General features: G+C 36.3%; 1 protein-coding gene and 1 long non-coding RNA gene across 2 annotated transcripts; one reads left to right on the top strand and one right to left on the bottom strand.

The window, feature by feature from the left end:
* Nucleotides 1-10,790: 10,790 nt before the first annotated feature.
* On the top strand, nt 10,791-12,833 carry LOC117216070. The gene is made up of 2 exons (XM_033462593.1): nt 10,791-11,230; nt 11,880-12,833. The coding sequence occupies exons 1-2, from the start codon at nt 11,193-11,195 to the stop codon at nt 12,727-12,729; spliced, it is 888 nt and encodes a 295-aa protein (XP_033318484.1). The 5' UTR covers nt 10,791-11,192; the 3' UTR covers nt 12,730-12,833.
* LOC117216071 lies at nt 11,326-13,306 on the bottom strand. Its single transcript, XR_004489296.1, has 3 exons — nt 13,172-13,306; nt 11,910-12,022; nt 11,326-11,412 (listed from the first exon to the last, which is right to left on the bottom strand). It is a non-coding gene; the product is annotated as an uncharacterized LOC117216071 (long non-coding RNA).
* Between the last annotated feature and the right edge of the window lie 2,937 nt (nt 13,307-16,243).

Here is a 16,243-nt window from a genome sequence, read left to right as displayed (position 1 = left end):
CATAGTCAAATGCATTCCGGTACAAGTAAAAGTACGACATACAACAGAATGCTACTCGGAGCTACCCGTTTGGCAAGGGAATCGCACCGCATTTTTAACGCCAAAAACACACATCCTAACGCAACACGGAAACCACAGAGAATGTAGCGCGGTACTACCTACGCTATACAATATCGACGGACTCTGGCACAAATTCGTACCAAAACCCATGGAAACAATTGCACCACAGGAACTCCGCCCGGACGTACGCCAAACGTGGCAATATTCAGCACCATCGTCGTTGGCCACGAGCGGAATATATACCCAAAAAGACCTCGATGCACTACGGGACCACGTCATGTTCCCGGCAGAAAAATCTGCAGTTTTGAACACATTGGCCAGAGGAGCAACAGGAAAAACAATCGTCCCTGGAACAGTAAACATCCTGGGAATGATGGACGAAAACACATTAACGACAATAGCAAAAAATACCGTATCAAGCTTATGGATTGGTTTTATGGAATTTGGAACTGTCAGTGCAGCAATATTTGGAATACTTGTAATATTTAAACTAATCAAGACGATAATAGATATAGCCATACACGGATACCAGTTACGTGAAACTTACGGATGTGGAATCGCCCTATTAGGAGCAATAAGCGACTCAGTTACCCACCTGCTACTATACCTCAAAAGAAAACGAAATATCGATGATCAAACAGCACAACCTCGAGGGATATCGATAACACCGGTAGTCACTTAACAACCAACGCCATCTACGTCCGCCTTGAGCGAACTCAGAGACACCATCAGTCAAATTTCCTTTGGAAATTTGAACTCCAAGGGCGGGGGTGTCACGTCCCGCGCTCCGCACGCGCCGTAACAAGAACAAGAAAACTATTCTATACAAAACGCGCGAATAAAGATTTGAATGCACAAACGAACACACGGCGCTACGAAACTAAAGGAAGGATTAACAAAGCGAGGGCGACTAATAAATCCAACCAGTATAAAATAAAATAAATAAAACAAGCTAACGGATTGAACGAGTTACGAACCAAACAAATAAACCAGGAAATAAGAATAACTACAAAAAGGGAAATAATTGAAGCGCCAGAAATACATGTATATATAAACATATTTTAATCAATCAACTTGGAGAGTTACATATAAGTATAAACATATATGCTAGATATGTAATAAACTAGTAAATATTAGTGTTAGTGCTTATAATACTATGCAACAAATACAATATTATCAATTTATGAAATATAAGTATATACGAAGTTAAAAACTAATAGTCTAACGAATACATAAAACATACAATATTGTATTATTAAAGAAATAAAAGTTACATTGTCAGAAACATATATATATGTGTGCACATTCTATTAAACAGAAACATACTTAAAACTAGCCTACGTTCCGGTAAAGAGTTATAAAATAAGAACTACGCTACGAAACATGCATGTCTCTATATAAACATATAAAAATCTATATTCTAAACTACTACTAATCTATGTGCATTCTACAATCTGAAATACATACTTAAAACTAGCCTACGTGCCGGTAAAGCATTATAAAATAAGAACTACATTATGAAACATGCATGTCTCTATATAAACATATAAATAATCTATTTTCTAAACTAAAACCACTATTAATAATCTACAAAAGAAATAGAACACACAACGCAACACTTGGGACCAAGCGACAACCTGTCGACAGGCCAAACGCTCAAAATAATTAACACCGCAACGACTTGAGGAATTGCTTACAGAAATTCTGTCATCAAGCACAAATATGTAAACACACATAAAACGCACAATAATCTAGAAATAAAACCTTCAATACTATGTTGTCACAATACAAAATATATATGTATATATGAAATCAAATGATTGACACATAACCTCAAATACACAACACTATATCACAAAAGAATCTAAATGAAAATCACTTTGCCAGAAATATATACGTATATACGTGTGCGTGTGCGTGTTCTATCTTATTAAAAGAAATTAATATAAAATAAATAATTAACATTTCATTTCGTACGAACACTACATGAACGAGAGAAATATACATATAAATACGTATATATATATATATATGTATGTGTGAGTGCATATGTTTTATATTATCGAATACTCTATAAAATAAACTACTCAAAACAACAAATAACGCAATCGAAGAATTACAAAACATTAGCCATATTGAAGTGACACACAACATAAACATATATATATATATATATACATATTATACTATTGTCACTTTAAAACAATATTAATAAATAAATGTTCCAATTGCGGTAGAATAAGGAAAAACGAGCGACAGACGAAAAATTACTTCGATATCAAACAAAACTAAAGACCCGTCACTAAAAACTTTACTGATGACATTTATGAGCAGCCATGTTGGATTTACACGCGTCATGGCGACAGGAATATTAGGGATTAATGGAAGTCAGGCGCGAGAAACAAATCATGAAAACACATTGTTAACACTTTTCTTTAATAAATTCTATGCGCAACTACAAATGTAAAAAAAAATATATATATATAATTAATTAAAAGGGGGGAAATATAAAATTGAAAAAAATAACAAACGTAAAATAGATAACCTAACACTATCACATTCAAAATATATACATATATATATATATATATATGTCGGATCAGGATTCGAATTTTGGGCGCGCGACGACTCTTCATGTGGACTAGCCATCGTTTCACAAAGCCGAGATTTTATTTACACGTATATACAGGTCTATCACTAAGCTTAACAAATAATAAGTACAACTAATAATAAGTCTAACGAACACTAAGCCTAATGAATAATACGATCTACGAATAATTAAATTAAATAATACTATTAGCAATGTTTGAGTTCAAACGAATCCACGGTCACCGGGATAACTCCTTACTAAGCGAAACTAACTTAGACGCAAATGCGATCGTCGAAAATGCTCGATGTATCACTCTCCAAGGCAATCGCTAGAATGCCAGCCTCGTGGAGATTTTTCTCCCTGTACGATTGCATTTTGTTTTCTATACCCGTTTGGAAGCATCGAGAAGGTTCCAAACGCCCTTGCTAGGCACACTCGTTGGAAGCATCGAGAAAGTTCCAAACGCCGTTGCTAGGCAGTTTCCGCCTGGAGTTTTGATTACTAAATACAATGTATGTCCCATTGCATCGGCACCTCCGAGGCAACATCACACGTGGCTCGGCCCGCTCTCGAGGCCGCATGCCGCCACAACCACATTTCTCGGAAAACACATACAACCACTCCAGACCTCCGTTAGATAAAACATCCATCCCGGGACCGTGGCTACGTTCAGCGACCGATTGTCACCTCGAACCCAATCTCGCTTATTACAAATCTTAAGCAATTACAACTATAATAAAATCTAGGCTAAGGTACTAGAGGATGTTCCCAAAATTTCCAAGGAAGGGCTTCGGCTTTCCTTTCATCTGCGACATATATATATATATATTGAACACAAAACAAAATACATCAAAAAATTAATAATAATAAGGAACATCAAACAGCGAACCAACGAAATTGAAGCAGCTACACTAAATCAAAATCGAAGCAAGGAGCTCCGGGATAAAGTTCGCTGAACTCACGCATACACCAATAGCGCACAACAGGGGAAATTCCCTTTCTCCCAGAAGCATGGTGACGAAGATGTGCCTCCAAAACCTCTTCGGGAATTTCATTCGCAAAACGAACTTTCACGCAACGATCGGTATCAACGATTTCAACCAGAGGGGGGTTCCCTCTCCAATACGACGGTCTCTGCATCGAAGAAATTCTCGTCGAAAGTAACCAAATCGTCAAAGCCCAATTTCGACACGGCCTCGGCACCAATGTTGAATAGTTCCTCCAACCACTCTGATACTCGTGGTTTATCACAGGGCCGCATGCGTTTGATTGGTCCTCCCGAGTCGCCCATGGGTTCTTCGGAATCCCTCTTTCGCTTGGGCTGAGAACAACACGGTATATTTTAAATAAAACGAAACAGGACGAATCAAGCGGACTAAGAACAAGACTAAATACGTACCAGGGAAGTCTGGAAAGGAACCTCTGATGGAAACGACTCCGCAAACATTGTTCGAACGTTTATCACCGAAGCCTAGGGAAATAGCAAAAAAGGAAAAAACAATCAAAATCACAAAAACAACCTTAATATGCAAACATCCAAACTTACGCAAAACAACTCGAAGGAGGAGGTCCTTGTTATGGGAGAGCAGCGGAGTTGCGCGTGTTTACCCAGTAAACATTGAAATGATAATGATGCTGCAGCCACCAGCCCTTCCACGCGCCGAAGAACACCGGTAATTCCCACGGTACAGCACGTGGAAGTTTCTCGTGGAAAGGACTAGATCAGCGTGGAATGCTTCAAATCTCCTAGACGCTAGCTCAGCGGAACACAGGACTGATAAAAACTAAGTCGAAATATGGAATTTGCATTTTGTCACGTACGATTCCAAGAAGCCCAAACTGCAACATCCCGATTCCCACGGAAGCGTACCCCCAGTGGACCACCACCCCGTGGGGGATGGCATTATAAATAAGCGTAGCAACATAGCGCAGCGCTCATTATTATTCTGGTGAACATTCTTATTACGGTTCATTATTCTTTGTTCATTATTATAGTGTCCATTCTTCTTATAATTTGCGTTCGTTCATTTTTTATAGTGTTCATTCCTTACGGCTCATTATTCTTCGCTCATTAGTTTGTTCATAATTCTTGTGATCGTTTGTTATTACGGCCCATTATTAATTTATTACTACGTTCGTTATTGCGCTCGTCACTGCGTTTAGAAATTTTGTATAGTATTTTGCGTTTCGGGGTCTTAATTTTTTCGGTCAAGAAAAGAGAGTCGCGACTAAGTAAAAAGAAAATTTTATCTTTGAAGTCCTCATTTCATCGTTTAAACACAAACGCGCATTGTAATTGCGGTATTAATCCAGCTAAGTGAATTGCTCAGTCTGTATTAAAATAGATAAATAAAGTAAGAGTTGATAGTAAACTATATTCGAGTTCAAATAATAAACTCAACAAAACTTCGACGACCACCGGAGCGGCTGAGGCAATGGCACCAGACAGCACCTACTCCTCAAGGTAAGAAAATTAATTTTGAAAACTTCCTTTTTCTCTGGTAATCTCGTTGCCCTCGAGAATTGAATTAGAACTTCCTATCATCGATATCGATTTATTTTCGTGAACGGTTTTGAAGATAGAATCATTGTTTAAACTTTTAACAAAAGAGTTGTCCGCTGTGTCGGCTTGTGCGAACGGTGTTTTCAACTACTGAAACATCCACTGATCTTCGCATTCCTCCTCCCATTGTTGGTAAAATATTACCCGTCTTTGGGCAAGGCTTGCGAAATCACACAAGTCCCGCACAGAAAGGACTATTAAATACATCGTCGGGGTCAATCGAAAATTAAGAACAATACCGGCATTGCTATTAACTGATATTCTTGCCATCATTGCATGCGATTGTAAGAGAGATATAACAGAACAATTTCCCTTCGAGAATTTAACCAAAGGATCGTTCGCTGTGTTGGCTTGTGCAAACGGTGTTTTCGCTTATCGAAAACACCCATCGATCTTCGCATTCCTCCTCCCACTGTTGGTAAAATATTACCCGTCTTTGGGCAAGGCTTGCGAAATCACACGAGTCCCACACAGAGAGGATCGTTAGAATCATCCCCGATTATTAAACTCAAAAGGCAAGAAAATCGTGGTGACAAAATCCATCGTAGTAAATGAATTGAGTTTCGGTCCTAACGGCAAACTACTACAGCGAAATTAAAAGAGAAGAAGAAGTCAAACGTAAAAATAAATTTATATAAAACAACGAAAAATCTCACATTCCTATCCAATCCAGCAACGCTAAAATATATATTATCTAGCTAATAAAATATATATATAATAACCTAAGCCATTTTACATTCAAATAAAAATCCGTTCAACGAGGAAAAATATTTATTCTACCCAGCTTTAATCCTCTCCCGTGCTAGTATCCCTGCGCATAGCAGGTTAGCCGAAAAGTGGAATTCGTTTACCAGTTGCATTAAGCGTCAGTTAACGCTACACATTAAGCGTAAAAGAAAATAATAAAAATAAAATATTTTGAAATAGTCCTTAGACTATTTCTGGTGGCAGCAACTACCGTATTAATTAGAAATCTAAATCAGTATTAAATACACAATAATATCATTTCAATTTATTTCCCTTCCGATTAAATTCAAAACTCAAACTATAAAAAAAAAATTTTTCAGTAAAATTTAACTTTAGATTTGATCGATTTAAACAAATAGATACGTAACAGAGTAAAGTAATAAATTTTTGGTGGCAGCGGTGGGATACGCTCCACGGAGGATTAAAGTTGGTTTAAACGGTTCGATTCGCTCCACAAGGGATTAAAGTTGTCACGATTATCGATAAAGTATATACCTAAGAAATAATGTTGACTAAATTAGAATCGTTGGACAAAGGCATGATCTTGATGTTATCGGAAAAACTTAAAGCATGGGATGCGAATTTTCGCGACATGAGTACAACAATGAATAAATTACAAGACGATGTGCGTTCACTGAAAATAAAAAAGGAAATCAAGACACCCGTATCATCGCCGATAATTTCCCAAGCGACAATACCGATAGAAGTTAATCCCCAATCAATTAAGTTAAAAGATGCAATAGAGACAGTACCAGTGTTCGACGGACATCGACCCTCGGTATTTCGATTTTTAAGAGCATGCGAGCGTGCACGAAACATGGTTCCTAGGCATCAAGAATCTCAGTTAGTAAAATTATTAACGAATAAGCTTCGCGGACACGCGTTTCTCGCCGTAGAAGACACAGAAGTAATAAGTTTAAACGATTTCGGGAATAAATTAAAAGATATGTTCAGTCCGGGAAAAACGGTTAACGAATATAAAGGGGAATTAGCTACAATATTTCAACGACCGGGAGAAGATATTTTGGACTACATAGAACGCGTCAAAGATCTCAGGCTGGCGATAATGAACGGGGAAAGGTACGAGTACGGCACCGTATTTCAAGATAGGATAGATCGAGACACGAGGGAAGCTTTCGTTAAGGGGCTCCCAAACGAGGTGTATTTACGAGTAAAGATAGCAGGATACCAATCCTTGGACGATGCGTACCGCTAAGCAGTGAAAGCAACACGAGAATTAAAACAAGTGAACAATAGAATTCGATACCAACGTCCGACACCTTCGGATAATTATAACCAAAACAACGCTCATCCACCATACAATAGTATCTATACTGTAAACAACCGCCAGGACTGGAGATTTGTACCGCCGTCGCAGAAACATCTAAACAACCCGGGAATAGAAGAAAATGTCAGGAAAGAAACAAGAGCAATAACTTGGGAAGAAAAACGCATAAATAAATACCTCGATAGAGATCTAAATCAAAAGAGAGATGCTGATCATTTCAACCAATCAACTTTTCAATGCAAACACCATTCCGTTGCTGTGATAAGGGATAATGTCACGTTAAATAATAAAAGGACGCACGGTGCCATAGACAGGATCATGAGTGAGAAATTTTCTGAGTTATCAAACAAGATAAATAATGTTAGTGCCAAAGAACTTTCAGACAAAGCAGAAACTAGGAAATTGAACGACGAGACGACAGGCAATGCTTATCCACTGCCTAACATCACAGAGATATTGGACCCGCTGGGAAGTGCAAATCGCCTCTCCACGTTCGACTTGGCAAAGATACAAAAGCAAGACTCCACGAATTTCGTGAATGTTTCAACCATAATAGGAAAAGAGATAGCGAGTGCATCTCACTCAAAAACTTCTATAAAACCATCAGAAGGAAACTTTATCGAACTCAAAGCCAAATCATTAAATTGCAAGGAAGATCACACTATAGAAAATAAAAATATAGCTATCCCTAAATCCAAAACAGAATCTATAAGCAAAAAGGTTTGTAATAAAAATTCAAAGAATAATTCCAAATCTACCAAAAATATTCCTAAACGTTCCATACAAATAAATAATAATTTAATTATAATAAGCACTTCCAGTAAAACTATTCATCCTGAAAAGGTAGAGAAAAATAAAGGTGCTGCGAATAAAATAAATGAAGAAGAAAAAAGGGTAACTAAGGAAAAGGATTCTAAACATTTTCAAGCTGAAGAAACGCAAGTTCAACGAGCTCAAAGAAATCAAAAGGGAGAAAACAGGGAATCACCAGTCGAAGATATATATAAAAACTTGAATAAATATGCTAGCCATTGGATTATAATTGGATTAAAAATACTTTATTGGTTACTACATCTAATATTTGACGTAGGTAACATAGTAAGTAGTGCTGATCTTATGATTCCCCCAGGAAAATATGGATGGTATCACACTATACTATATACAAAATATTTTTGGGTTAATATGGCTGCGGCACTCTCAAAAATTTGTATCTTAAATGCTATTAGCAAGCAATTGGATAATTGGATCAATGTCAGTAAACCTGTGTCTTGGCGCAAAATAAAAACTAAAATGAAGGAAAGGAACGAAATTCTCCCCGCACAAATTAGTTTCGGACATCTAGCCAGAGAACCTATTGGTGAAGTAACAATCGAAGAGAACACGGAACCAACATGCGCAGAATATCTCGAAGATCTGTTCAATAAAATTAACACTGTACAACGAATGGCAAGAGAAAATTTGATAAAATCCAAACTAAGACTAACGATCGACGAATTAACCCTCAAGATTTTAAAACAGGAGATTCGATATATCTACTAAAAGAACCTAGTAAAGGAAAATTCTCCGATCAATATACTGGACCATACAAGGTACTAGAAATCTTGCAGAACCAAAACGTCAAGATCGAAGTAAAAGGGATTCCGCGAACGGTGCATTTAAACAAGTTAAAACTAGCGCATAACCGAAATAAGCAATGAATAAAGTGATTTCAGTGGGCAACGTAGTGCAGTAGTGTATGTTGTAGTGCTGTTCGTCGAATAATACAGATATCGAACACCTAAAAGAGAAAAGGAAAAATTATTATATGTACTCTAATTATTGTTTGAATATAAAACGTGTTGATTCAATAAATAATTAAAAGAGTGAAAGTGAAAGTTACCTTGCGAACAAGTGATCAACAAACAAGAAAGTGTACGTGTAAGTATAGGTTATGGATCGTTGTTCGCGGAACATAATGTATGACAGCTACCTAAAATAAGTGAATAAATTAGTCTCAATTGTCTCAGTACAAAATACAAGGTTACTAAGTGTTATAACTATATTGTGGATAAATCAAAAGGAAGTGTGACACTGTTTGTCGAATAATACAGATAGCGAAAACCTAAAAGAAAAAAAAGGAAAATTATCAGGTGTACTCCAATTATTGTTTGAATATACAACGTGTTGATTCAATAAAAATTAAAAGAGTGAAAGTGAAAGTTACCTTGTGAACAAGTAATCATCATACGAGAAGGTTTACGTGCAAAATAGGTTATGGATCTCGGTTTGCGAAACACCATGTACAACAGCCAGCTGAAAAATAAATGAACAAATTAACTTCAACTGCCTTAATGCAAAATACAACAGTACTAAATGTTATAACAATACTATGGAAGCATGGCACTGTTCGTCGAACAACACAGATGGCGGAAACCTGAAAAGAAAAAGAAGTTTATTACAAATGCTCCGATTACTGTTTGAATGTAAAACGTGTTAGTTTAACGAATAACTAAAACAGTGGAAGTGCAACTTACCTCGTGAACAATTAATCACCATACAAGGAAGTGTACATGCATGAATGTCGCAGATTAACAAGAAGAAATAAAATAGCTGATAAGTGTAGAAAGTGGTTAGAAAATAATTAAGATAGATTAATTGAAAGTAAAAGGATATCTTATTATGTATTAATCTACGTAGTATTGTTATATTATTATATCTAACATGTAGAAGTGGATTTTGTAATACACAATAGCGGTCGCACACACAATGCATTATACACATATTAAACTAAATAAACTAAACAGTACCTTTATGGCCACAGATATAAGACGATTGAAGACAACCGTAGTAAGTATCCAAGGCATATCGAAGAATCAGGTGATGTTGTGGGAATGATCTAGGTAAGTGATGCAGCATCGGAAGAGTAGAATCTGAAGAATTACAGACAATGTTAATCTAACAAGTAGGTTTTAATCACTAATAAGGGAACTAACTCATATCATACACAAAATAATAGCAAATAGCAAGTACATGCAATAATAAATTAATAGGGAAAATAAGAAAGGTTAATAAACACAGGAATAGGTTAGAAATTAATCAAGATAGACTAACTAAATATTAACAACATGACTGAACTCGGTGCAAAGGAATAAAGTTACGTTACACAAAATATCTGGTAACACAATACACAAAAAAAAAGAAAAAAAAATTAACTAAATTAAACAAGATTTATATAAATGCGAGTCACGTATAATCAAAACAATGACTATCGAAATTCGAAAACAACACAATCTATGCTATCGCATTAAGGTAGCACACGGTATTGACACACACAATATCATGAAACACAAACAATATTACAGAAACACTACAAAATAAACTATAATGATTAACAAATTAACTATTTCAACAACACGCTACTGTTGACATTAAACAAACGATACACGCAAGCGACCATGTTGAAAATTCGTCGCACGCACCCCAACACAAATAATAGCTAATACAATGTAATACAGCATTATAATAGCAATGCTAGGTACAGAACACAAAAAAAAAAATAATAAAAAAAAAGAAAAAAAAAGAGAGAGATAAGGAAAATATATATAATAAACAACAACTAACATAACCATAACATATTATATATTATACCACATACAGGGATACAGTATTTGTACAAAGGGATAGGTCCGAACAAAACTTATAAAAAATTATAAAATATATATATTAACTGTTTTCGTATGTATGTCCAGAACAGGTGGCGAGTTCATCGACCCTAACATAGAGGACTCAGACGGGCCCGTACCCGCATTCGATCTGGAAGCGACGGAGGATGTTCAGTCTTGCCTCTGTGTTCGGTTGATACGTTCTGTCTACCATTTAGATAACGGTCATCTTTGTCAAGACTGTTTCGATAACTTAGATCCAGACCACCAGGACCTATGTGACGACCCACCCACTCATTTCATATGCGGAGTATCCGCAAGAACACGAATATCATACTGTCGTATGTGTGATATAAACCTAGCGGACCTACAACCCGCTATATCATGCCTCCAATGCATGATCGTTTACACTAATCTAACTCACCTTGAAAGAAACTTTTTAGTTCAAGGAATAGCAATCCGCGCCGTAGAACTATAAAGTACTTGTATGCTACGCACAAGACCAAATACTGATGCTATCCACCTGTAAACAAACGACATTTATAATTATGCATATAATTTTCACTTATGTTTACCAATATATATATGCACGCATGTTGTAAAGTAGGCGATATCTATGACACTCACTTCCATTGATAATCCGAGTGACTCGTAAAATAAGTCGTCATATTTACCATTACACGCACATATATATATATTCAAAGACAAGCTATAATTGTAATATCTATTCCTATAGATAATATATACTTATATATTTATAACGATAAAACAAATCTCATCTATATTACTTACCAATACGTATGCATATACGTATATAATTATAACCCAGGTAACATTCATGGTATTTATTTTCACCGATAATAAGTTTTAACAAAAAAAAAAAAAAAACATAAATATAAATTTTTTTTTATATATATTAATAATAATAAAAGATTATTCTTATTTCTAATAAACTCGAGAGTAAGAAACAATTTAATAAATTGTTAATAGGAAGATGAATCGCCTGGTCATCGTACTTACCCTCATCAAAATAGCATACGGCCTGGTAGGATATGACTGCAATGGCAACCACCTCAACGTTACCACTATCTCTCTAAACTCCATCGGGGACTGCAGCATACAGCCTACAATGACTGAAACCCAAGATATTTATATACAACTACTTCAACTCTCAGAATTTGAATTTACCAACGTAAGGCAATGCAAGGTGCAAATAACTCGAATTGTATATTACTGTGGCATGCACTTTCACACGTCGGCAGTGCATAACGGATTCGCCGAATACCTCCATGAAACAACCGACCAACAATGTGCAAGGATGCACCAAGACGGCACATTTTCACTCGGACCACAAAACCTTATAGTTGGCCTAAAAGATAATGCAACAGAAACAAGGTCGCTTGTCCTAGCCGGCAAGCTAACAGACGACGGCAGCTGCCAGGGAACACAGTATGTAGACCCATACGGGAGCTGGGAAAAGGTCGTCGTACAAGCAACAGTAAGGATAAGTTTAAAATCAGCAGTTGTGCCAGTACGGATCGAGGCGAACAAAATTCTACTGAAATCAGGAACAGTATGTACCTTTAGCGAAGGAAACTGTCTAGACGCTGAAGACGGATACACTTATTGGCAACCACAACCACCCTCACCATGCAAATTTGATCAGTACGATGTGCTATATGAAGGAATTGCTACAAAGATCCAGGAAATAAAAACCAACAGAGAATCAGCACAACCAGTTTACGCACTAACAACGCAAGAAGTAACATTTGCACTGACTAAAACCGGCGAACAGCCACTGTGTGGATATACCCTACTATCCACCGAACACCCCAAATAGTTGAAACAACAAGAGGAAATACGTTTATCTCCAAAAGCAAGACAGCAGTCGAAAACTTGGACATATTCGCATACGTCAACTCAAAATTCATTTACGTAGAGAAACATATTAAACGACAAATGACAACATTGTACCATGATATACTGACACAAAGATGTACCACGCAGAAGAAACTAATAGAAAATGCTTTAAGCTTAGCAATCTTACTGCCCGATGAATTTGCATATACCATATCCAAAACCCCAGGACACATGGCCCTGATCGCAGGAGAAGCAGTCCACATAGTCAAATGCATTCCGGTACAAGTAAAAGTACGACATACAACAGAATGCTACTCGGAGCTACCCGTTTGGCAAGGGAATCGCACCGCATTTTTAACGCCAAAAACACACATCCTAACGCAACACGGAAACCACAGAGAATGTAGCGCGGTACTACCTACGCTATACAATATCGACGGACTCTGGCACAAATTCGTACCAAAACCCATGGAAACAATTGCACCACAGGAACTCCGCCCGGACGTACGCCAAACGTGGCAATATTCAGCACCATCGTCGTTGGCCACGAGCGGAATATATACCCAAAAAGACCTCGATGCACTACGGGACCACGTCATGTTCCCGGCAGAAAAATCTGCAGTTTTGAACACATTGGCCAGAGGAGCAACAGGAAAAACAATCGTCCCTGGAACAGTAAACATCCTGGGAATGATGGACGAAAACACATTAACGACAATAGCAAAAAATACCGTATCAAGCTTATGGATTGGTTTTATGGAATTTGGAACTGTCAGTGCAGCAATATTTGGAATACTTGTAATATTTAAACTAATCAAGACGATAATAGATATAGCCATACACGGATACCAGTTACGTGAAACTTACGGATGTGGAATCGCCCTATTAGGAGCAATAAGCGACTCAGTTACCCACCTGCTACTATACCTCAAAAGAAAACGAAATATCGATGATCAAACAGCACAACCTCGAGGGATATCGATAACACCGGTAGTCACTTAACAACCAACGCCATCTACGTCCGCCTTGAGCGAACTCAGAGACACCATCAGTCAAATTTCCTTTGGAAATTTGAACTCCAAGGGCGGGGGTGTCACGTCCCGCGCTCCGCACGCGCCGTAACAAGAACAAGAAAACTATTCTATACAAAACGCGCGAATAAAGATTTGAATGCACAAACGAACACACGGCGCTACGAAACTAAAGGAAGGATTAACAAAGCGAGGGCGACTAATAAATCCAACCAGTATAAAATAAAATAAATAAAACAAGCTAACGGATTGAACGAGTTACGAACCAAACAAATAAACCAGGAAATAAGAATAACTACAAAAAGGGAAATAATTGAAGCGCCAGAAATACATGTATATATAAACATATTTTAATCAATCAACTTGGAGAGTTACATATAAGTATAAACATATATGCTAGATATGTAATAAACTAGTAAATATTAGTGTTAGTGCTTATAATACTATGCAACAAATACAATATTATCAATTTATGAAATATAAGTATATACGAAGTTAAAAACTAATAGTCTAACGAATACATAAAACATACAATATTGTATTATTAAAGAAATAAAAGTTACATTGTCAGAAACATATATATATGTGTGCACATTCTATTAAACAGAAACATACTTAAAACTAGCCTACGTTCCGGTAAAGAGTTATAAAATAAGAACTACGCTACGAAACATGCATGTCTCTATATAAACATATAAAAATCTATATTCTAAACTACTACTAATCTATGTGCATTCTACAATCTGAAATACATACTTAAAACTAGCCTACATGCCGGTAAAGCATTATAAAATAAGAACTACATTATGAAACATGCATGTCTCTATATAAACATATAAATAATCTATTTTCTAAACTAAAACCACTATTAATAATCTACAAAAGAAATAGAACACACAACGCAACACTTGGGACCAAGCGACAACCTGTCGACAGGCCAAACGCTCAAAATAATTAACACCGCAACGACTTGAGGAATTGCTTACAGAAATTCTGTCATCAAGCACAAATATGTAAACACACATAAAACGCACAATAATCTAGAAATAAAACCTTCAATACTATGTTGTCACAATACAAAATATATATGTATATATGAAATCAAATGATTGACACATAACCTCAAATACACAACACTATATCACAAAAGAATCTAAATGAAAATCACTTTGCCAGAAATATATACGTATATACGTGTGCGTGTGCGTGTTCTATCTTATTAAAAGAAATTAATATAAAATAAATAATTAACATTTCATTTCGTACGAACACTACATGAACGAGAGAAATATACATATAAATACGTATATATATATATATATGTATGTGTGAGTGCATATGTTTTATATTATCGAATACTCTATAAAATAAACTACTCAAAACAACAAATAACGCAATCGAAGAATTACAAAACATTAGCCATATTGAAGTGACACACAACATAAACATATATATATATATATACATATTATACTATTGTCACTTTAAAACAATATTAATAAATAAATGTTCTAATTGCGGTAGAATAAGGAAAAACGAGCGACAGACGAAAAATTACTTCGATATCAAACAAAACTAAAGACCCGTCACTAAAAACTTTACTGATGACATTTATGAGCAGCCATGTTGGATTTACACGCGTCATGGCGACAGGAATATTAGGGATTAATGGAAGTCAGGCGCGAGAAACAAATCATGAAAACACATTGTTAACACTTTTCTTTAATAAATTCTATGCGCAACTACAAATGTAAAAAAAAATATATATATATAATTAATTAAAAGGGGGGAAATATAAAATTGAAAAAAATAACAAACGTAAAATAGATAACCTAACACTATCACATTCAAAATATATATATATATATATATATATATGTCGGATCAGGATTCGAATTTTGGGCGCGCGACGACTCTTCATGTGGACTAGCCATCGTTTCACAAAGCCGAGATTTTATTTACACGTATATACAGGTCTATCACTAAGCTTAACAAATAATAAGTACAACTAATAATAAGTCTAACGAACACTAAGCCTAATGAATAATACGATCTACGAATAATTAAATTAAATAATACTATTAGCAATGTTTGAGTTCAAACGAATCCACGGTCACCGGGATAACTCCTTACTAAGCGAAACTAACTTAGACGCAAATGCGATCGTCGAAAATGCTCGATGTATCACTCTCCAAGGCAATCGCTAGAATGCCAGCCTCGTGGAGATTTTTCTCCCTGTACGATTGCATTTTGTTTTCTATACCCGTTTGGAAGCATCGAGAAGGTTCCAAACGCCGTTGCTAGGCACACTCGTTGGAAGCATCGAGAAAGTTCCAAACGCCGTTGCTAGGCAGTTTCCGCCTGGAGTTTTGATTACTAAATACAATGTATGTCCCATTGCATCGGCACCTCCGAGGCAACATCACACGTGGCTCGGCCCGCTCTCGAGGCCGCATGCCGCCA

The sequence above is a fragment of the Bombus bifarius genome, unplaced genomic scaffold (genome assembly GCF_011952205.1).
Source record: "Bombus bifarius isolate JDL3187 unplaced genomic scaffold, Bbif_JDL3187 scf7180000010114_frag, whole genome shotgun sequence".
In the NCBI taxonomy this organism is placed as follows: Eukaryota; Metazoa; Arthropoda; class Insecta; order Hymenoptera; family Apidae; genus Bombus; species Bombus bifarius.
This window is presented reverse-complemented; position numbering and strand designations above follow the sequence as displayed.